Source organism: Heloderma suspectum, chromosome 4 (genome assembly GCF_057233095.1).
Source record: "Heloderma suspectum isolate Gila_16-S chromosome 4, 16-S_ref, whole genome shotgun sequence".
In the NCBI taxonomy this organism is placed as follows: Eukaryota; Metazoa; Chordata; class Lepidosauria; order Squamata; family Helodermatidae; genus Heloderma; species Heloderma suspectum.
In genome coordinates, this window is record NC_139461.1 from 220,875,413 (window position 1) to 220,895,979 (window position 20,567).

The window sequence follows — 20,567 nt, forward strand, 5'->3', positions numbered from 1 at the left end:
CAGGACCAAATAAGGAACGCAAGTGGCAGCGCCCATGGGTGCCGCCATTTGTGTACGCACTTTTTTTTTTCCAAAGTCACCCGTGATAGGCTACGTAACGATTTACGTAGCCTATCACGGCTGACTTTGGAAATCTAGCTGTGATAGGCTACGTAAATCGTTACGTAGCCTATCACGGGTGTGTGTGTGTGTGTGTGTTTTTTACTTTATTTTGTAATGGCGGTGGCGGCAGCCAGTCGGAAGACTGGCCACTGCCCCCGCCCCCGCCGAACCGCCGCCGGGACCCGCCGCTGAGAGGGACATTCGCAGGAGGTAAGTCCCATCCCGGGAGGGGGTGGGGGGGCAGAGAATTTCACCGCCAATTTCGGGGGACCGAATGCATTGGCATTCGGCCTCCCCGAGATTCGTGGAGAAATTCTCTGCCATCCCTAGCTAGGGATGGACGAAAGTCCCTTACCTGATCCCGCAGCTTGCTTTGCGGTGGGGGGGAGGCACCCCGTCCCTCCCCACTGAAATTCTGGCCGGGGGGGAGGTGCCCCGTCCCTCCGTCCGCGAATCTCGTCTCCTGCTTGGACGCAAATGGTGGTGGCCGTAGCCGCCGCCGTTTGCGTCCCTGCAGTCAGCCGTGATAGGCTATGTAAATGTTTATGTAGCCTATCATGGCTGACATTGGAAAAAAAAAAGTGCATATGCAAATGGCGGCGCCCATGGGCGCCGCCATTTGCGTTCCCTATTTTTGCACATGTAGTCTACGTAAACATTTACGTAGACTACGGCGAAAATAAGGGGAACACAAATAGCATAGACACTACGCTATGTGCGTTGCCCTTATTTTCGCCGTCTTAGTCTACTTAATTGTTCACGTAGACTAAGACGTGCCAAAATAAGGAACTGAAATGGCAGCGCCCAAACGCATGTTGTTGTTTTTTTTTTAATCAGCCGTGATAGGCTACATAAACATTTACGTAGCCTATCACAGCTGACTGCAGGGATGCAAACGGCGGCGGCTACAGCCGCCACCCTTTGCATCCCTGCTAGGCAGTGGCCGGATGTCCAGCCGCTGGCAGAGCCGGCTGGCGGCTCCGCAGAATCCCTGCGGAGCAGAGCCGGCTGGCCAGAATTTCGGGGGGGAGGGACGGAGCGCCTCCCCCCCTGGCCAGAATTTTGGGGGGAGGGACGGAGCGCCCCCCCCCCATGAATGTCACCCTTCGAAAAGGTAAGTGAGTTTTGTACATCCCTAGCTGCACAAGAAATCCTGGCAGACACATTTGGGAGAGACTGACTACACCCTGTTCATCCAACTAGGGTTCGGTAACACAAGCCAGGTCAGCATGTCCTTCAGCTATAAGCTCAGAAATGATGTTACCTTTTTGAGTAGCCGACCTGGCATTCACCAGCAGCACCTTCAGGCTAGAGGGGACTGCAGGCAAGCCACCAAAATCATTGAGGTTGGAAGGTGGACTGGAAGTGGCTAGAGAAGCACACAGGTGTCTCAATCGCCTTCCCCTCTCCCAATATTGTTGCCTCCCACCACCATAACACCCTCTGCCCAGCAGTCCATCTATAGTGGCCCCACCTTCCTAAACACATTTCAGGCCCACTAAAACCACATTCCCGGTTATGGTTAACAGTCGGTGCTTTCCTGAATTACAGATTGACACAATGGGGGAGGTTAAATGGTAGTACCTTCCCAAAGGAGTAGACGTTCCTGGTGCATTTTTACTGTTGTACCTGCATCTTCTAAAGGTAGAGATGTATGAAAGTCACTTACCTTTTCGAAGGGTGACATTCGCGGTGGGGGGGAGGCGCTCCGTCCCTCCCCCCGAAATTCTCTCTGGCCGGCTCCACTCCGTGGCGATTTCACAGAGCCGCTGGCTGGGGCTGCAGCCGGACATCTGGTTGCTGCGCAGCCTGCAGGGATGCAAATGGTGGCTGCCGTAGCTGCCGCCATTTGCATCCCTCTATTTTGCTGTGATAGTCTATGTAAATATTTACGTAGCCTATCACGGCAAAAGGGATGGGCGCAAATAGCGGCCACTACGCCATTTGCACCCCTCTCTTTTGCTGTAATAGCTCTCTTTTGCTGTATCACGCCCCCCCAAAAAAGGGAACGCAAATGGCGGCCGCTGCAGCCACCGCCATTTGCGTTCCCTTTTTTTTGCCGTGATAGGCTATGTAAATACTTATGCAGCCTATCATGGCTTCCGCGGGGACACAAATGGCACCTACCTGCTGCCGTTCACGCTGCTTTGCAAATGGTGGCCGCATCCGCGGCCACCATTCGCTTCTTCACTATAGCCGTGATAGGCTACGTAAATACTTACATAGCCTATCACGGCTATAGCGAAGAAGCGAATGGTGGCCGCCGATGTGGCCACCATTTGCAAAGCAGCGTGAACGGCAGCAGGTAGGTGTCCCGTTTCGCGTGCCTTTCGCGGGGTGGGGGCAGGGGAGCTTTGTTCCACCACAGATTGCGGGGGGCCGAATGCACTGGCATTCGGCCTCACTGAGATCCATGGCGGAATTCTCTGACATCCCTAAGGTGGAGGGAGAATTCTGCTATGCATTCCTGCGTGCATCTCCAAGTGTGTTGCTAAGTGAGCACTTAGTGTTGCACTTTGTGCGACGCCGAGGCACACACAGAGGTGCTGCCTCTGCATGCCATGCCTTATATACCTGTAGGAGACAGCAGAGGGTGTGATTGATAGGCCGGGAAGCCCGCAAAATGACACAAACAACCAAACTCCCCGCCTCCTGCTCTCCTCCTCCCAGGTGGCTGCTCCCAGTTTACACTGAGTGCTGACTCACAGGTCAATTAGGTCCTGGTGCCACCATGCAAACTGAGAATATAATACCTTGAAGCACATCAAATGCTCAGCTGTGGACTGTGGTTGATTCCAGACACAGAGCTCCTGGTGCTACCAATGAGAAGGCGTTATGCAACTATTCCAACTTTTCTTTCTTAGCAATCTTTTATGGTAAGAGAAAAGATGGAAAAAGCAGTGGGAAAACACAGGAGGGTTATGAATGGAAGACAACGACATCTGGACTCCCTGTTAGAGGCAGGGTGATGGTGTGATACAGTCCTTTTCTGGAAGCACCCAGAGACAGTGAGGGAAGATTAGTAGCTGAGAGAAAACTGTCCTGGAGGGAAGCTTCTCTGCCATTACTGATCTTCTAACTGAAACAGACCTAGTAAGCTTCTAAGAAACCCCAATGTTGCCCAAAACACAGTTTGAATGTCACTGGTTTAGTCCTCGGTTATCAAATCCTTCCTGTTACCTGAATTTGTTGTGTGGCCCTCATGCAGATGAGGTCACAGTAAGCCAACAGCTGTTCCTTATCTCTGTCTGACTCCTGTCCAAGAAAAAAAAAATGCATTGCGGTCATTGCCATATTGCCATATCGCCAGCTGATGTAACTCATTTAGTGTCACTGAATCCCAATAGAACTGAGCAGATCCTCTCAAGTGGAGATGTGGCCAAGATCCAAATAGGTTAAGGCTATGAGCTGTAAATATGGAAGGTGATAGCCCTTGCACTTATCCAGTTTGCTTCACATTATAATGAATGAATGCGCAACTTCTCTATAATTGTGTTTAAAAGGTATCAGCATGATAGTTCGGAAAGTCTTGAAGACGGAGTCTTATTTTCAGCAACAGATGGATTAAACACTGCAGATGGAATGTTAGGAGTACAGGTAATAACAAGCTCAGCAATATACCTTACTGAAGGTATTAATCTCATACTGGTTTCTTCAGCTTCACTAAGTAGATTTTTAATTGTCATTAATCTTCTCCTTAGATTCTCACAAAGATCTCTGTTTAGATTAGGTCTGACACTTGGGTGAAATATATTGGGGATAGCTCTAGTTTAACAAGTAAGGAGCAAACTAGCCATGAAGGCAGTAGATCTATGCATTAAAATCAGGTCTGCTGCCAAACATATAAAGTGGGAGGATCAAAGTGAAGGGTGACTGAAGGTGCATTATGGCGGGGAGAGATAAGCTGAAGCCTTTCCCAGCCCATGTTTTTCTCCTCTGTAACTGCTGAATCCAGAGAATTCTTCCCCCTCCCCCCACCTTGGTGGGACTTCACATCTTGCAAAGTGTGAATGTAATTATTAAGTTGGCTTGCAGATATTAGTACACTAAGCATGCATAGTGATGCAATGCCAATATAATTTGGCCCAGTAGTCACAGGGTTTGGATATACCTAAGCAGGGCTTGCAAGTCATGTACCTATTGGCACTGTAGACAGGGAAACTCCCATGGCCAATGTGGGCTTTGCTGTATGCATGGTCTGTGTTTAGTGCATGGATCTGTGTGCTTGCAAATAGGCCAGCTGGCAACAAACAGTAGTCTGGAAGCACAGAAGAATAGTCTGGTGGCTTCCTTCAGCAATGAGGTGCCCAAACCAAGGGACTACTGCATATCTGCACAGTGGCCTAAAAATGGGCTTTCTGGCATAATCTGGCTCTTAAGATTGATTCTGCAGTTCCTCCTGTACCACTAGGCTTGCTTGTCACTGGGACTAGGCAATCAGAGACTGGATGGCAGGGCATCCCACAGAGCCTGACACCCAGGATGTGATGGCACTGTGAGATTCTCCTCCTTTGCAACATTTTAGCTTCTCCAACATTCTCAAGTCCTGAACGTGGAGCAGTAGATGCTCCTGCACAGTTTTGTCTTTACTGTGTGGTCAGATGACTGCTAAGCACCAGCCAGAACCCAGAATCTGGACTTTTGGCTTGTTTTGCCTTTGCTGCAAAGTTCTCCTTTTTCCCTCTGGCTGAACATATTTCCTGCCTGTGTTGCATTCCCTTCTCTTCCATGTTCACAAGAAGAAATGAGAAAACTTCTGCTTTCACTTTAGGACAAACCACTGTTCCCCATTATGTACAGATGTATGTGCTTTCCCCCTCTAACCACAGTTATTTAAAACAAGCTGGAATCAAACCATGGTCAGTAAAATACTTGGTTTGTTTCCATAGTAGCACTAGTCTGGCAGAGACCTGACTCCTCTCAACAAAATACTGATGTTGATCCAAGAATGTATGCAGTGGGGTTTCTGGACCAATTGGCCAACCTTCCAAAATTGCCCATTCATTGAAGGCACATATTTGATAAGTTGCTGCTTCTAAGTGCAGAATGTATGGATATATTGTCTTAAGTGAGGGCAGTGGTTCAAGACATAAGGACAATCTGTTGGCCTTCCTTCTAGCCATGAATTATGTCTCCTTTTCATTCAAGATCATACCAGTTAATGATGAGCCACCAGAGCTGCAGCCTGGATTAAAATCAAGTCTGGAGTGTCAGGAGGGAGGGCAAGTCATCATCACTGCTGAATATCTCTATGCAACAGATGCTGACAGTGATGACTCCAGACTCACTTACATGATTGCCAGGGCTCCAAAGTATGGAGAGATTCAGAAGGACAACCTCGTGGTGGATACGTTTTCTCAGCATGACATTATCCAAGGATCCATCTCCTATGTACACACCGGTAACTAGCTGCAACTATCTTTACTTTTAACTGTTTCTTCCAGGTTCTCATGCACTTTACAAAGTACATTTTCTCAGGATTCTGTTTCAGCAAGGGCTATTTTGCCCAAGACCAGGTAAAGATGGAACAACTTGAACGTATGGAGCAATTGCTCTGTGCTAAAGTGACCCAGTTACAGCAAACTCCTGTTTGCCACTAGCCAGCTTTTTGCTAAATCAGTGCTGTTCCTTTAACTGATGTGCAACAGAAATTAAAAATAACAACAGCATTTGCCATAACAGTTAAAGGACATCCAATATCTGGTGCGTGAGGCAGAGAATGCTTTTCTCTTTTAAAAAACCACCACTACCCATGTATTTACCCACGTACTACAGTTACTTGCCCATGCCAATACTATGCTAGCTCCACAAAGAACTAGCCTAGTACCCTCATGTTATGAAAACCACTGCACCCCCATTTCTTTTCGTGCTGCTGGCATAACCTAAGAACCTGCTCCCAAAGCCATTTGTGTAGTTTGATGCAGAGGATTCCACAGTGTGCTTGAGTAGCCTGCCCCAAATGTGAAGGGTTGGGTCACAGAACCAGAGCTAGGAAATGAGATGCCCATTGGGCAGATGCTGGGACACTTGCAAAAGATCCTATGCATCACTCAGGCTCTGCAGCAGAGCTAGATATCAGGTGTGTGTTGTTCCATGGTGGTGATCCATGAGGAAAAGTACAGACACTGCAGTGTTTGAGACGAGTGAAGTGTCATAGATAAACTTGTCTTTTTTTATTTACATAACCATTAGGCTTGTTCCTCCTAAATGTCCTTCTATCTTGGCAATGCATTCCCTGAAACATATGTGCAGCGTTGTGATTTGTCCATCACATGCTAGCATAGATAAGTAGAAAGGCGGGATGAGGTAGATTTCCACTTGAATTTGGACAGAACTCCCAATGTAGGCAAAAAGCCTCCAGTTCATAGAAGGGAAGGCTAAAAAAGACCTCTGCTTCACTGGATCTGAGGAACAGTGAAATGAGGGGTTAGACGTTAGAGCAGCCCTCCAGGCACTTCTGTTTTTGTTTTCCTATCCTTCACTGGATCAGAGACCTTCCATCATGGAATGGAGATGTACCAGTAAAAAGACCCCTACCTCCTTGCTGTGGAGTGGATTATGAAAGGTTTTTATAATCTCTTCTAAAGCTCTGGTGGAGCAGAAAGATTTCATACTGTTCCCTGCCAAACTGCACAGACTGGGGTGGCTCCACCTATCCCTACTAGAAACTTTACTTATCTATAGAGCCATTTCAATGGCTTTAGGCGAGAACCATGTTTGAATGAATGGATCAAACTTAAGAGGAATGCATATGGTAATGTTGTGTCAAATCAACTTCTTAGAACACAGTGGTATGCTAGTTTTATGTTTGCATGCTTATTATTCCAGCAATGACGGTGGATTCCTAACAGTCCAGTGACTGGACCTGAATTTACTTATTGCTCAGTTGTCTTCGATTCTTCTGTTTTTAAGATTTCAGCATTTGAGCTTTTTTTTTCCCCTAGTGGCTGCATGGTGTTAAGCATATTTTATAGATATAATAGTATCTTATACTGCAGGCGGCTCTAAAGGAATATGCCTATGAAAGTGCCAAAGTTTCTTGAATGCCTTGCCTGAAAATCACCTGGTCAGCATCCTTAGCTCCTGATGAACCTTTCATTAAAATGTCACGTGCATGCAATTCAGCCAGAGTTCAGCATTTAAAATTGCATTAATAGTAGTTTCAAGAATTGAGTATATCTTTAAATATTTCTCAGTGAAATCAATGGGGCATGAGTCCTTTAAAATGGGCTGGATGCCTTCTTATGCCTTTCAGCATTTCATAATGTAAGGTGTATTGTCTCCATAAAGATGGGCTGTAGTTGAGTGGGTGTGCAAGTGCCAGCCCAATTTCATTTTCTCATTGTCTTTGCCCCATAGTTCTTGCTTCCGCCCTCCTCCTCCTCTCAGTTTCCTGGGGTCCTCACTTGATCTCCTTCCCCTTTCCCCTTCAGTCTGACTGCATAGTAGCTTATCCCTGTGGCAATGTTACTAGGATAGCCACAAAAGAGCAGGCAACATATGGAAACATAGGCTCAAGGTAGGTGTGTCTATGTCTAATGAGCAGAATTTGCCTTGTGTTTTTTGTTCGCTGCAAACTTAGATACTGCATCTCGGCTTCCCAATGTCCTGCACTGTCACACATTTATTTTTACAGATGGTAGCTGTACTGACTAGCAATGCTGCTGCTGTTCAACACATTTCCAGTTCATCATGAACTGTCACATTAGAAGCCTTGAGTTGCAATCAGTTGATATCTCTTTTAGATTCAAACCTACTACCTGCTTCTGTGTCTTTAACTCTTTCCCCTCACTCTCTATCCTAGGAACTTGAAGCACTGCCAATTTTACACAAATATTCAGCCTGTTGACTCTTTCCTCCCTGCCCCCTCCCCAACTGTTGTTAAATACTGTATATCTATCCCGAGAGCCACAACCTCATGCTTCAGATGAATGTGAGGTCCTTGGTGTGCTGCTTTGTGTTCTTAAACATGAAACTGTCTTTTTAAAATGGGACAGGGGAATTAACTATTTCATAGAATCATAGAATAGTAGGGTTGGAAGGGGCCTACAAGGCCATTGAGTCCAACCCCCTGCTCAGTGCAGGAATCCAAGTCAGAGCATCCCTGACAGTTGGCTGTCCACCCTCATCTTGAATACCTCCAGTGTGGGAGAGCCCACCACCTCCCTGGGTAATTGGTTCCATTGTCGTATTGCTCTAACGGTCAGGAAGTTTTTCCTGATGTTCAGCCATCTGGTTTCCTGTAACTTGAGCCCATTATTCCATGTCCTGCATTCTGGGATGATCAAGAAGAGATCCTGGCCTTCCTCTCTGTGACAACCTTTCAAGTACTTGAAGAGCGCTATCAAATCTCCCCTCAGTCTTCTCAAGGCTAAACATGCCCAGTTCTTTCAGTCTCTCCTCATAGGGCTTTGTTTCCAGTCGCCTGATCATCTTTGTTGCCCTCCTCTGAACCCTCTCCAGTTTGTCTGCATTCTTCTTAAAATGTGGTGCCCAGAACTGGACACAGTACTCCAGGTGAGGCCTAACCAGTGCTGAGTAGAGGGGAACTAGTACTTCCCGGGATTTGGAAGCTATGCTTCTATTAATGCAGCCCAAAATAGCATTTGCCTTTTTTGCAGCCACATCCCATTGTTGGCTCATATTCAGCTTGTGATCAACAACTATTCCAAGATCCTTCTCGCTTGTAGTGTTGTTGAGCCACGTATCCGCCATCTTGTAACTGTGCATTTGGTTTCTTTTTCCTAGGTGCAGAACTTGGCATTTATCCCTATTAAATGTCATTCTGTTGTTTTCTGCCCAGTGCTCCAGTCTATCCAGATCACTTTGAATTTTATTTCTGTCTTCCAAAGTATTAGCTATCCCACCCCATTTTGTGTCATCTGCAAATTTGACCAGCATTCTCTGCACCTCCTCCTCCAAGTCATTAATAAAAATGTTGAAGAGCACTGGGCCCAGGACTGAGCCCTTTCATTACCTCTCCCCAGTTTGAGAAGATCCCATTGATAAGCACTCTTTGAGTCAGATTCTGTAGCCAACTGTGGATCCACCAGATCGTTATTTCATCTAGCCCACTTTGATCTAGTTTGCTCAACAGGATATCATGGGGCACTTTGTCGAAAGCTTTGCTGAAGTCAAGGTACTGTATATGATGTCTACAGCATTCCCACAATCCACAAGGGAGGTTACTTGATCAAAAAATGAGATCAGATTCGTCTGGCAGGACTTGTTCTTGATATCCATGTTGGCTTCGAGTAATCACTGCATTGTTTTCAAGGTGCTTCCAGATGGATTGCTTTATAATCTGCTGCAGTATTTTCCCAGGGATTGATGTCAGACTGACTGGTCTGTAGTTCCCAGGTTCTTCCTTTTTACCCTTTTTGAAGATAGGGACAACATTAGCCCTCCTCCGGTCATCTGGCACTTCACCCATCCTCCATGATTTCTTAAAGATAATAGGCAGTGGTTCTGAGAGTTCTGCTGCCAGTTCCTTTATTACTCTAGGGTGCAGTTCATCTGGCCCTGGAGATTTGAACTCATTCAAAGTCATTAGGTGTTCCTTGACCATATGCCTATCGATCTCAAGCTGCAATCCTGCCCTTTCAGCCTGTACTTCGCCTTTGCCAGGTGGCTCATAGACCCTCTTTCAGGAGAACACTAAGCCAAGGTAGGAATTGAGCACCTCTGCCTTTTCTTTGTCATCTGTTATCGTTTTGCCATCCTTATTTAATAGCTGAACCACCATTTCTTTCCTCTGTCTTTTACTATGCACGTACCTGAAGATAGCCTTTTAATTGCTTTTCGCATCCCTCGCTAACCTCAGCTCGTTCTCAGCTTTAGCCTTCCTGAAGCCATCCCTGCAATTCTGAGCTACCTGCCCATACTCTTCCTTTGTTGCTTGGCCTTCTTTCCACTTCCTATATGTGTCCTTTTTTCCAGGTCATCTCTAAGGTTTTTGTGAAGCCACATTGGCTTCTTCTGTTGTCTTCCACCTTTTCTTCTTGTTGGAATTGTTTGTAATTGTGCCTTGAGAATTTCCTTTTTTAAAAGCTCCCACCCATCTTGGACTCCTTTTCTCATTAGCGTCGCTTGCTGTGAGACCTTACTGATCATTGTTCTCAGTTTATTAAAACCACCTTTCCTAAAATCCATAAATAATCATGTTATTTATCTGATAACATCCCATCACTTTGTGGAACTATGTTTTAAAGTGGATTGGGTTTTGTGTCCACCCACCGCCTCACCATTGTGCCCTAATGTATGCGCTGTGATATATAAAAGCATGTCACACAAAACTTTATTTCTCATTCTTCATCTCTGAATGATCTGTCTGCCATAAGGATGATTTATTTCAAAATGTGCATTGTAGTAGACCACTTGCTATGTACATCATTTGCTTTGATTGTGTTGGTGTCTCTAGAATGTGCAGTGATCATAGTGATAACTGTTCACATGATGTATGTCTGTACGAGTCTAAAACTAGCAGATGCTTTGCCATAAATCAGGATTGGGCAGAAGGTAGATCTCCGGATATTTAGACTTCAACTGCCAGAAGTCCCCTGTCAGCATGGCCAATGGTCAGGAATTCTGAGAGTTAAAGTCCAAAACATCTAGAGATCTACTTTCTGCTCAACCCTGCTATAAATGGTGATGACAAGATTTGCTTCTTATACCTGCCACTTGGTGAGGCTGCTTGAGCAATGGTTACATTTCCTGTGCACTATCTCAAACCTTTAAAACAATCCCTTGTTGTTCTTACTGTCTGCCAGAAGAATAGCAAAGGGCTGGATGCGCCCAATCTTGTCTGATCTCGGAAGCTAAGCCTGGTCAGCCCTGGTTAGTACTTGGATGGGAGACCGCCTGGGAATCAGGCTTCCTGCATTGAGCAGGGGGTTGGACTCGATTGTCTTGTAGGCCCCTTCCAACCCTATGATTCTATGTTTGTTTGAAGCTGCTTTAGAGCTCCTGAATTTGTGTGTGTGTGTGTGTTTGTTTTCTAGGAGGAGAAATCGGGTATAAGTACTTCAGCGACAGTATAGCTTTCATTATCTCAGATGCGGAAGCTGGAATAGTGGATGGCTGTTGCACTGATAAAAATTTCCCACCACCTCTACCACTTCACCCCAATTTACCAGTGTACGATTTGAACATCACAGTGCTACCCATTAACAATCAGTGGCCAGCCATTCAAATTGGTATGTATTTGCTAAGCTGTTCCTACCATTCAAAGGATTAAGTTAAAACCCTAACTTCATCATTTTGTGATTCAGATTACTCAATAATGAGCACAATATGCTATCTAGAGCTGTTGAAACTGGTGATGGGGTTGTTGTATAATTCAGTGGAGCGTACATTGCAGTCAAAGCATTTTCTATGCACAGCTGCATAAACTGGACAGACATGGTAGCCATTTGCCATGGGTGACTTTTAGAGAACATGGGATCTAGCAGGAGATTTTACCAACCTCCTTAACCTGCACCTCAGATAGTTTTGAATTGCTATTTAAAAATAAAAGAAAGAAAACCACACAGATGCACATTGTTTGCCGCCTCCCCAAGCAAGCCTACAAGAGGGCATGAAGGCAACAACTAGGGATGTACAAAAGGACTTACCTGTTTCGTTTCGTGACATCTGTGGTGGGGGGGAGGCGCTCTGTCCCTCCCTCTGAAATCCTCGCCGGCCAGCTCCGCTCTGTGGCGACTCCGTGGAGCCGCTGGCTGGGGCTGCCCGCAGCGACGCCGGCCGGGGCTGCCCGCAGTGACATCCGGCTGCTGCTGGGCTGCGCAGGGACGCAAATGATGGCCACCGTAGCTGCTGCCATTTGTGTCCCTTTTTTTCATTGTGATAGGCCACGTAAATATTTACATAGCCTATCATGGCAAAAAAAAAGGGAACGCAAATGGCGGTGGCTACGGCGGCTGCCATTTGCATTCCCTTTTTTTGCCGTGATAGGCTATGTAAAAATTTACGTGGCCTATCACGGCCTCTGCAGGGATGCAAATGGCATCCCTGCGTTAGCCATGATAGGCTACGTAGGTATTTGCATAGCCTATCACGGCAAAAATCGTGAAGTGAATGGCGGCCGCGGATGCGGCTACCATTCGCAAAGCAGCACGAACAGCACCAGGTAGGTGCTCTGTTTCGCGCACCTTTTGCAGGGTGGTGGGGCGGGGGGGCTTTGTTCCGCCATGGATTTCAGGGGGCCGAATGCACCAGCATTTGGCCTCACTGAGATCCATGGCAGAATTCTCCGCCATCCCTAGGAACAACCTTTCCCATAGTCTGTCCCTAAAATCTGGTATTCGAAGAGACAGTGCCTCTGAACACATAGGTTCTGTATACTGTTATGCTATCATTCTAATGTTTTCAGTGAGCTGTCTTTCTTGAGAAGTTATAGTCAGTTCAGACTCATCAATACGTACACACACACACACACACACACACAGAGTTAGGATTTTTGCCCTACTTTACACTTACATTGAATCTCATTTGCATTTTATTGCCCATTCACCCACTCCATAAAAAATCTTTATGGAGGCATTCACAGTCTGTTTTGAATTTGACCAGCTAATGCAGAGAGAGAGAGAGAGAGAGAGAGAATGAGAGAGGAAGGGGGGAGAGAGAGAGACTCTTTTCAAAACATCCGAAACAGGATTCCTACCCCTTACCTCCCCAGGGCCTCTAGGTATTGCCACAGTGACATGTAATGGAATCTTTGAGGCTGGTTGTATTGCTGCTTAACTCACATATGCCCATTTAAGAGAAGTGCCCTGATTTTTTCTATATGGGATAATGTGGGATTTCTGCACTTTGAATCATAATCCATAACCAGATCTTCATCTGGATCCATTTCCAACACAGATGTTCAAAAGCAAATGTTTAGCATTAGATATGCCTCTGAAAATTCAAGTGCAAAAAATTCAGATTTGCATTTTACTGCCAGAAACTAATTTGGAGCACTGGGTTCTCTTTTGGTCTACCAAAATCAACAAAGTATCACTGCAAATTCAGTACTTATATCTTAAACATTCAGTTGATAACTCTGAAATCTAAACATGAAACTGGCTAAGAAATTAGCAGAGAAGGATTTTGGTTTGCAAAAAAAATAGGTTTTTTGCTGTGTATTCATTTGTTGTTGGACATCTTGGATTATTTATCTCATAGTATTTGAAAACAGGCAGCATGTAATTCAATTTATCCTGTTTGGCAGAGGGAGTATCATCAACAGTTAAAAGACAATACCTCATTTAACTAAGTGTTTTGCCTTGCATGACAGTATAGATATAGAATACTGAAGTTCTTGGGAGTAGGGACAGGTGGATCAATATATTTCTGGTTGGTGCTACTTTCACATGTGTTCGCTCACATGCGTTCCATCATATTTCTGCATTAATCTGCATGAAAATCCATGTTTAAACATGTGTTTTGGACCTCTCTCTTCTCAAAATACACTTTAAAAATATTTTCATACTTTTTTGAGCCGAGAATTGTGTTGCAACATACAGAGAAGTGTAAAATCTGATTCCTGTTCAGCATGTTCTAGGTGGTGTGGATCAAGTCAGTTTGTATTGGAATTCACAGGGTAATCTCCTGGGACTCCTCCCTTGATGCCTGACTCTGAGGAAGGACCACGTAGGGATGTCGGAAGAATTCATCTGGGGGGTTAAGTCCGCAGCTTGACACCCCCCCCCTCCAGACTTTGACTCACCAATCCATGAGCTGGCCCGACTCAACCTGTGTGAGTCGGGCCAGCTCACAGATTTCTCCCCTCCCCTCTAAAATTGCCAAGTTATGCAATTTGCATAACTTGTGCAAATTGTGGCTGTAAAGTGCTTAGTTATGCACAAATTGCAGCCAGAATTTGCACAAGTTATGCAATTTACAGCCACAATCTGTGCAAATTATGCAAATTGTGGCTGGAATGTCCATAACTTGTCCATTTTAGGGAGAGAAAAAAGGAAAACAGAAAGTTCCCAGATTCTGGGAAAAAGCCCGTGGTTCAGGTCACAAATGCAAGCCAAGCTGGGGAACTCTGGGGAAAATCGTTGAGACTCAAAAGGGCCAGATTTCCCTGCGATGGACATCCCTAGGAACCCCTCACAGCCAGGCAAGAGCTCTCAAGAGCCATGCCAGCCACTTTTTTCTGGCCTACACAGCTCTTTACAGAGCCCACCTTCCCTCTGGATCACCATGAGAGGATCCTTGGGGCAAGCCAAAGGATTGTGACAGCTCTGGAGAGCTCCTGTCACCCTGCTGTGTTGCTGCAGCAAATGCTGGAGTGAAGCAACTGGGGCCCCTCTTGATGAGGAGGTGAGAGCATGCACCTCTCCTCCCACGCCACTGCCTGAGGTGGGGGACTCACCCTCCCTCATGGGAGGGTTGGGCCTCTCTCTAGTGATGGTCATTCCTCTAGTTTTTTTCCTACATAAATGTTTTTGTGACTTACACTCTGCCCTGCCACATATATCTATGATTTTCAGTTGCTTTCTAGGTCAAATGGAGAATGATTGATTTAGCATAGTACCATTAACCCTGGCTGACAGTGGGTTTCAGGCCCAGGTTGAGGAAGCTGAGGAAGGCAGGGGTCTTCCTCAACTTTGCCATCTGTGGTACTTTAACTGGAGTTCAAACCTAGAGCCACACACACACACACACACACACACACAGTGCTGAGCTATGGAATTTCCGTCTGCCTATCTAGGTTTTGACATAGCAATGTCTTTGTATTTTCTTTCTGAGCTTCACACTGGCAAGGCATGATACAAGTGAGAATGGAAGGTTCGTAGCTCCAATAGAAGGAAAGAACTTGAAAAAACGTAACTGGTGCAGAGGAGTGAGCGAGGTCACTGGCAACACAGCTCCATTGCATCTGTGCAGGCGCTCTCTTGGCACAAGGAATTCAGTACCATGATATTTTGTAGCTTTTTGTCATTGCCTTTTTGTTCTTCAGTTTTGTAGATCTCTTTATTTTAAAATAGGTTACTTAATTGCACTTAGTAATGAAACAAAGATGTCATTTCTTGACTAATTAAATGCAAGTCACTCCTATAATAGAGAAATTAAATGTACTCCTCCCTGTCAACATAGGAATCTTGCTATCATGCCTGTCTCCCGACAGAAGGGGCATGGTTTATTGCCTAGAGCAGGAGAAGTTGCTGTTATCTGGCATGCCTCAAAATCAGTGACAAAAAAATTGGTTAAATATGCAACTACAATTTTGTTAAATCTAAATTTGTTAACTGAGTTAAGGTAAGCACATTGGTTAGATGAATGAAAGCTAAAAATGAAAGGCTTTCTTCAGGGAATTTAGATTTAAGGTATATATGAGATTTTGCTGTCTTCAGGTTCACAATTTGAGTGTTGGACAACTAGGACAATAGATAAGAAGGTTATCTAAGTGGAAAGGAATTGTCTCGGCGGCGGGGGGGACCCAAAGACTCTAGAAGAAGGGAGGGCATTGTCCACCCTTCAGAGTACCCTATCTGGCCTGTGAATGGTTCATCCCCCTCCATGGGCCCTGCCCCTTGGCCTGGAAGCTTGATTAGGAGGTGCGGGAGAGGAATCCGAATTGGGATGCAAGCGGTGCAAGAAGGAGGTATCCAACTCAGCCTTGGTATGCAGGAGCATGCATGTGATGCACAGATAAAAGGGGGGGGGTTGTCTTCTTTTTTTTAAGTGGGTGGAGTGGAGCTGGATGATGTCACAGGATAGGATGAGGCTTCTGGGCAGGGCCCCATCCTTGTTGTCATCTGGCCCATCAGCTTGGACCAGACCAGAAGAAATTGCTTGCCCCTGATCTAGAACTTAAAAATAGGAGCATTTAACCAAAGCCAAGTCACCAAGGAAATAAGTGTAGAATGGAAAAACAGATTTGTAGATTTTGGAAATGTAACTGAGCATAGCATGACAATGACACTTCCATGCAAAATGGTAAGGGAGCAAATATCGGCAACTGAAAGAAAATGGGTGAATGTTGTCAAAGATTGATCAAACCTGACCCAGTTGGATGCAATTACCACAGCAATGCAAACAAAATAAAATAAATGCCTTACCCAGTCTTGTCAGTGATGATCAAGCAGTTATTGATAGTGACAAAAGTGAAAGGCATGCCTCATGTCCCTAAAAAATTACTTGAATCTTAACAGTTTTTCACCAACTTTTCAGCAAGCTAATGAGCAAAAGAAATGTGCTTGGTAAAAAACACATGATCCAGCTATTATTACACACACTGTGTAATATTACACACTGTGGTTTGTATCCAGTGGTGTCATTCTGCTAGCATATGACCTGTGGGCTGGATGTAGTCCCTTCACCTCTTTTTGCAGCTGACATGGTCCCCCACCCCCCAACTTTGCTGCCAAAATTCAGTGCCTCAGGAGCAAAAAGGGCCCAATTTCCCCTTATTTTCAATAAAACAAACCATTGGTGTGCCACCAAAATCTGGTGGCATGGAGAGCAAAAAAAGGCCCTTTTGAAAGAAAAAGTGGCCCTTTCTTTGCAGCTGCACCACTGAATTTCAGTGGCAAATTCAATGGCACAGCAGTGGCAGTGTGTTCCAGGGATGGGAAATTGATCCCTAGACCCCCGGAAGTTGCCCACCCCTCCACTAGGGGAAGGGCAGTCTCTGGAGGAAAGGGTTTCCCCTCCCCCCTCCAGCCCTAATCTGCTCTGGAGGGTTAGGAGTGGGGGCTGCAGGGGAAAGAGAGGACAGAGAAGTCCTTTGTGTGAGCGGACTTCTGCTTGAGTGACTGTTGGATTCTATCCTGTTTCTAAAATGGTCTTCTTGGGAGGCACTTGCTTTTAGGTTCTCTGTTGGAAAAATATTGTATAATTTCTGACAGCTAATGTTTTCAGCACATAGGCATGATGCTGACTTCCCAGTAGACAGTGTTAGACTTGGAGACCTAGGTTCAGATACCAGCCCTAGAATCTACTAGATGCTGGGTTGTATCCAATTGTGTCCCACCACTGGCAGAAGGCTCTTTGATCCAGTGGAGGCTTCTGTTAGTGGAATGGTTAAGCAGGCAATTTTCATAAATTCCCTCTACCCCCTGCAGCAGCCCATGCTGTCCCCAAATGCCCTGAATGCCCCAAACCCCCTGGAGCAGATTTGGGGGACACGGGATTGAGAGGGGGTTGGTGAAAGTTGTCTCCCTCCCCGTTCCACTGACAGAAGCCTCCACTGGAACAAAAAGCCTACTGTCAGCAGAAGGTCACCATTGGATACAACCTATTGTCTTTCTATCTCAGTTCCACATCTGTAAAATGTATCTAATACTGACCCCTCTCAGGTGATTGGGAGGATAAATGAGAAAAGAAAATGATGATTAACTGGAGCCTTATAAATGGTTTAATAAAATTTTCATTATTAAAATGAAGCATACCGCCCCTGATACCATTGATAGCCTTGTTCTCCATGAATCTGTCTAATCCCATTTTAAAGCCATCAAAGTACTCAAGGATATATTTTATATCATGGATGTTCAAGTTACAGACTGGTAAGTTACAGACTCAATTCCCTGTTTCCAGCCCTTCACAACTTCCCCCCATCTTGACCCCTCACTGCCTTCCAAGATTCTATTTAAGGCTGCTTCTTTTGTGCAGACTTGTTTGTGTGACTGGTCAAAGGCTTTCATGTGTATTTTTATGCACTGTAGCACATCCTCTCTGAGAAGCATTGTGGCCTCCTTGTATGGAAAATTTGGACAGAGGCCTGCCAGATTCTGCCTGTGGAGCTGTGCATGGTGACTCCAGGGAAACCGAAACTTTGTCCCATTCCTCTTGCCTTGTGGAGCAGTAAGGGTTTACAAATGGGGAATTCAGAGCTGTTTTGTGACCTCAATTATTGCATCCATTTCGAAAACAAGATACAGACATCATACAAAGAAGCTGAGAACAGGAGGCAAGATTAGAGGAGAGTAATTTTGATTATGCAGCTATCAACACTAAATCAAGCCCCTACTTTATAGCTTTATCCACCATTCAAGCATTTAATTTTTGCCACTAACTATAAGTGAGTACAGATACGCACCATCCCAATACTGCCGAGTAAGTTATCTTGAGCTAAAACAAAGTGTCACTTGTGCTTTTCTCAGCAGCTACTGCCCAAATCAATAACCAATTATGTTGAGCTGCTAGACAGGCAGGCTGTGATGAGACTTGGCCTCCTCTTAGTTACAGAACATCGTGGTAGATTTTTAAACTTGGAAGAGTGTGAATCATGATCTTCTGCTTTTTCTCAAGGAGAGATGTTTGTGGTGGAAGAAGGGTCTTCGGCATGTATCACTTTAAAATATTTGGATGCTTCAGATGAAGACTCAAAACCTGAGGAACTAACTTTCTTCTTAGAGACAAGTCCTCAGTATGGTTACCTGGAGAACATCCTTCCTACACCTGGATATGAGAAGAGCAACGCTGGACTTAATATAAGTGAGTTGCAGAGTTGTTGCTCTATTTTCTCTTTTTTTTTCTTTTTGCCCTCAAAGAGCAGCAATTATGCATCATGTAGTGCCATGCTGAATATTTTGAGGCTTTCTTTTCTGGCAATTCTTGGGGAGTGAGGGCGAAATTAATACTCCAACAAAAGAGGCTGTGGAGGGGAAGAATTTTGACAAAATTTATCACTGGGGAGGAGGGGCAGGGGTTCTATTTACCTTGTAAGAGTAGGAGGTGGCCAGAGGGTTGTGTGTCTTCCTTCTGTTTTTTAACTCTCAAAATGTCTACACGTTGTCACAGTGTTGTGGGCCCTTCACACAGAGGCTTTCATCCTGGCAATGCTTCCTGGAATGCCCAGGAGATCACAGAATGTCACATGGCCTCCTGGGTGTTCCAGGAAGCGTTGTCAGGTTGAAAGACTCTGTGTGACGAGCCCAACAATGCTGCAACAGCATGTGGGCATTTTGAGAATTAAAAACCAGAAAGAAGATCCCATTGGCTGCCTCCTATACATACAAGGGAAACCGAACCCCTGCCCCTCCTCCCCAATGAGACATTTTGTCAAAATTCTCCTCTGTGAAAGAGGCAGAAAAAACACTGCTTTTTTTTGCAGAGAGGGAAGTATTTCACAAAATAGGGAGCAGGTTTCAGCACAGAATTCATGTGTATGTCTTTCACTATGAAGAAGAAACAAATAAACACAAAACCAGACATACACACCCCGGATACTAATACATGGCCAAAACAGAGGTCAAGAGTAGTTGTATTTCCAGTAGTTCTTTGAGAATTTACAGAATGTTCCTATGCAGAATGCACACATGCAGAAGGTCTGAGGTTCAATCCCCAGCATCTCCAGGTAGGGCTGGAAAAATTCCTGCCTGAAGCCCTGGAGAGCTGCCACCAGTCAGTGTGGACAATACTGGGCTAGATGGACCAATGGTCTGACACAAGGCAGCTTCCTATGTTCCTATGGAGAACGCACACACTGAGAAGTGTCAATAAATATTTGAAATGTTTTGCAGTCCAAGCAGTGCTTGTTGTTATTTTAATGGTTCATTCCCATGGACAGCTAAAACGTAAACATGTTTGTTAGTGTGTTCCTGAGATAACGAAATAACTTTTAAAAATCAGTGAATCGCTTTATTATTATGGGTTCACTTTCATTGTTAGTGTTTTCATGTTGCATGAGCACGGGCCTGCTTCTGTGGCATGATTTAGCACAAAAGCCTGTTAATTTCTTAGTGGTGGGGGTGGGACGTGACACTGTGCTGGAGAGCTCATGCTGTCCTGTGGGAAGGACAAAACAAATACATGAAAGGTTTTTCAGGGATATCTCTTTTTAAAATTTGTTTTAATGTTTATTAACATTATGAAATTCTCCTTTCTTGCTGGAAAATGACTGGAAGGCCACACAGGAATTATGGAATAATAATGCAACAGAACTGGGGAGATTGATCCTCCCTTGTTCTTACCTCCAAAAGCCTCAGGAGATATGGAGCTAGGGGTACTCCATGCTCTTTCTTATAGTCCTGAAAATAAATTGGAATTTTTGAGTATTCGCATCAATAGCTCAAAAAACCTCCACAGCTTTTTCAAATGTTTGATATGAACACTCAAAAATCTCAGTTTAGCCACTGCTTTCTCTCACCTGCTGCCCTTCCCTCACTGCTCCACCCCCAATCCCCAGAGCCTCTCCTGGAAAGGGGTATAGCAGGTAGCAGAGGACTACCACATAGAGGGGTGTCTCTTTAGGGTATATGGATGACATTTCCTGCCCAGGCCTGGAGTCAAACCCCATGATCCCCAGCAGAAAAACAAGCTATGTGTGTCATTTGCCACAGAGGTAAAGCCTAAACATGCTTTCCCTGTTTTAATGGGAGTCCTCCATTGCCTGCTTCCTCCTCCCCCAAGGTGAGGTTTTCTTAACCTTGGGAAGTGGAATATGAGCCCTAATTTGAGTTGACCCTGTTTGAAGGGGGGCTGTCCCCACATTGAATTGGGCCTACTTTATTCAAGACAGGGTCTTGCAT

General features: G+C 45.2%; 1 protein-coding gene across 1 annotated transcript in view; it reads left to right on the forward strand.

Moving 5' to 3' along the window:
• LOC146348097 (FRAS1-related extracellular matrix protein 1-like) overlaps positions 1-20,567 on the forward strand; it is a 179,356-nt gene that overhangs the window by 40,625 nt on the left and 118,164 nt on the right. Inside the window, exons 14-17 of the mRNA XM_084851642.1 lie at positions 3,606-3,699; positions 5,251-5,503; positions 11,103-11,297; positions 18,346-18,531. Of these exons, the coding sequence (XP_084707768.1) occupies positions 3,606-3,699; positions 5,251-5,503; positions 11,103-11,297; positions 18,346-18,531 (728 nt within the window). The remainder of the gene's footprint in view (positions 1-3,605; positions 3,700-5,250; positions 5,504-11,102; positions 11,298-18,345; positions 18,532-20,567) is intronic.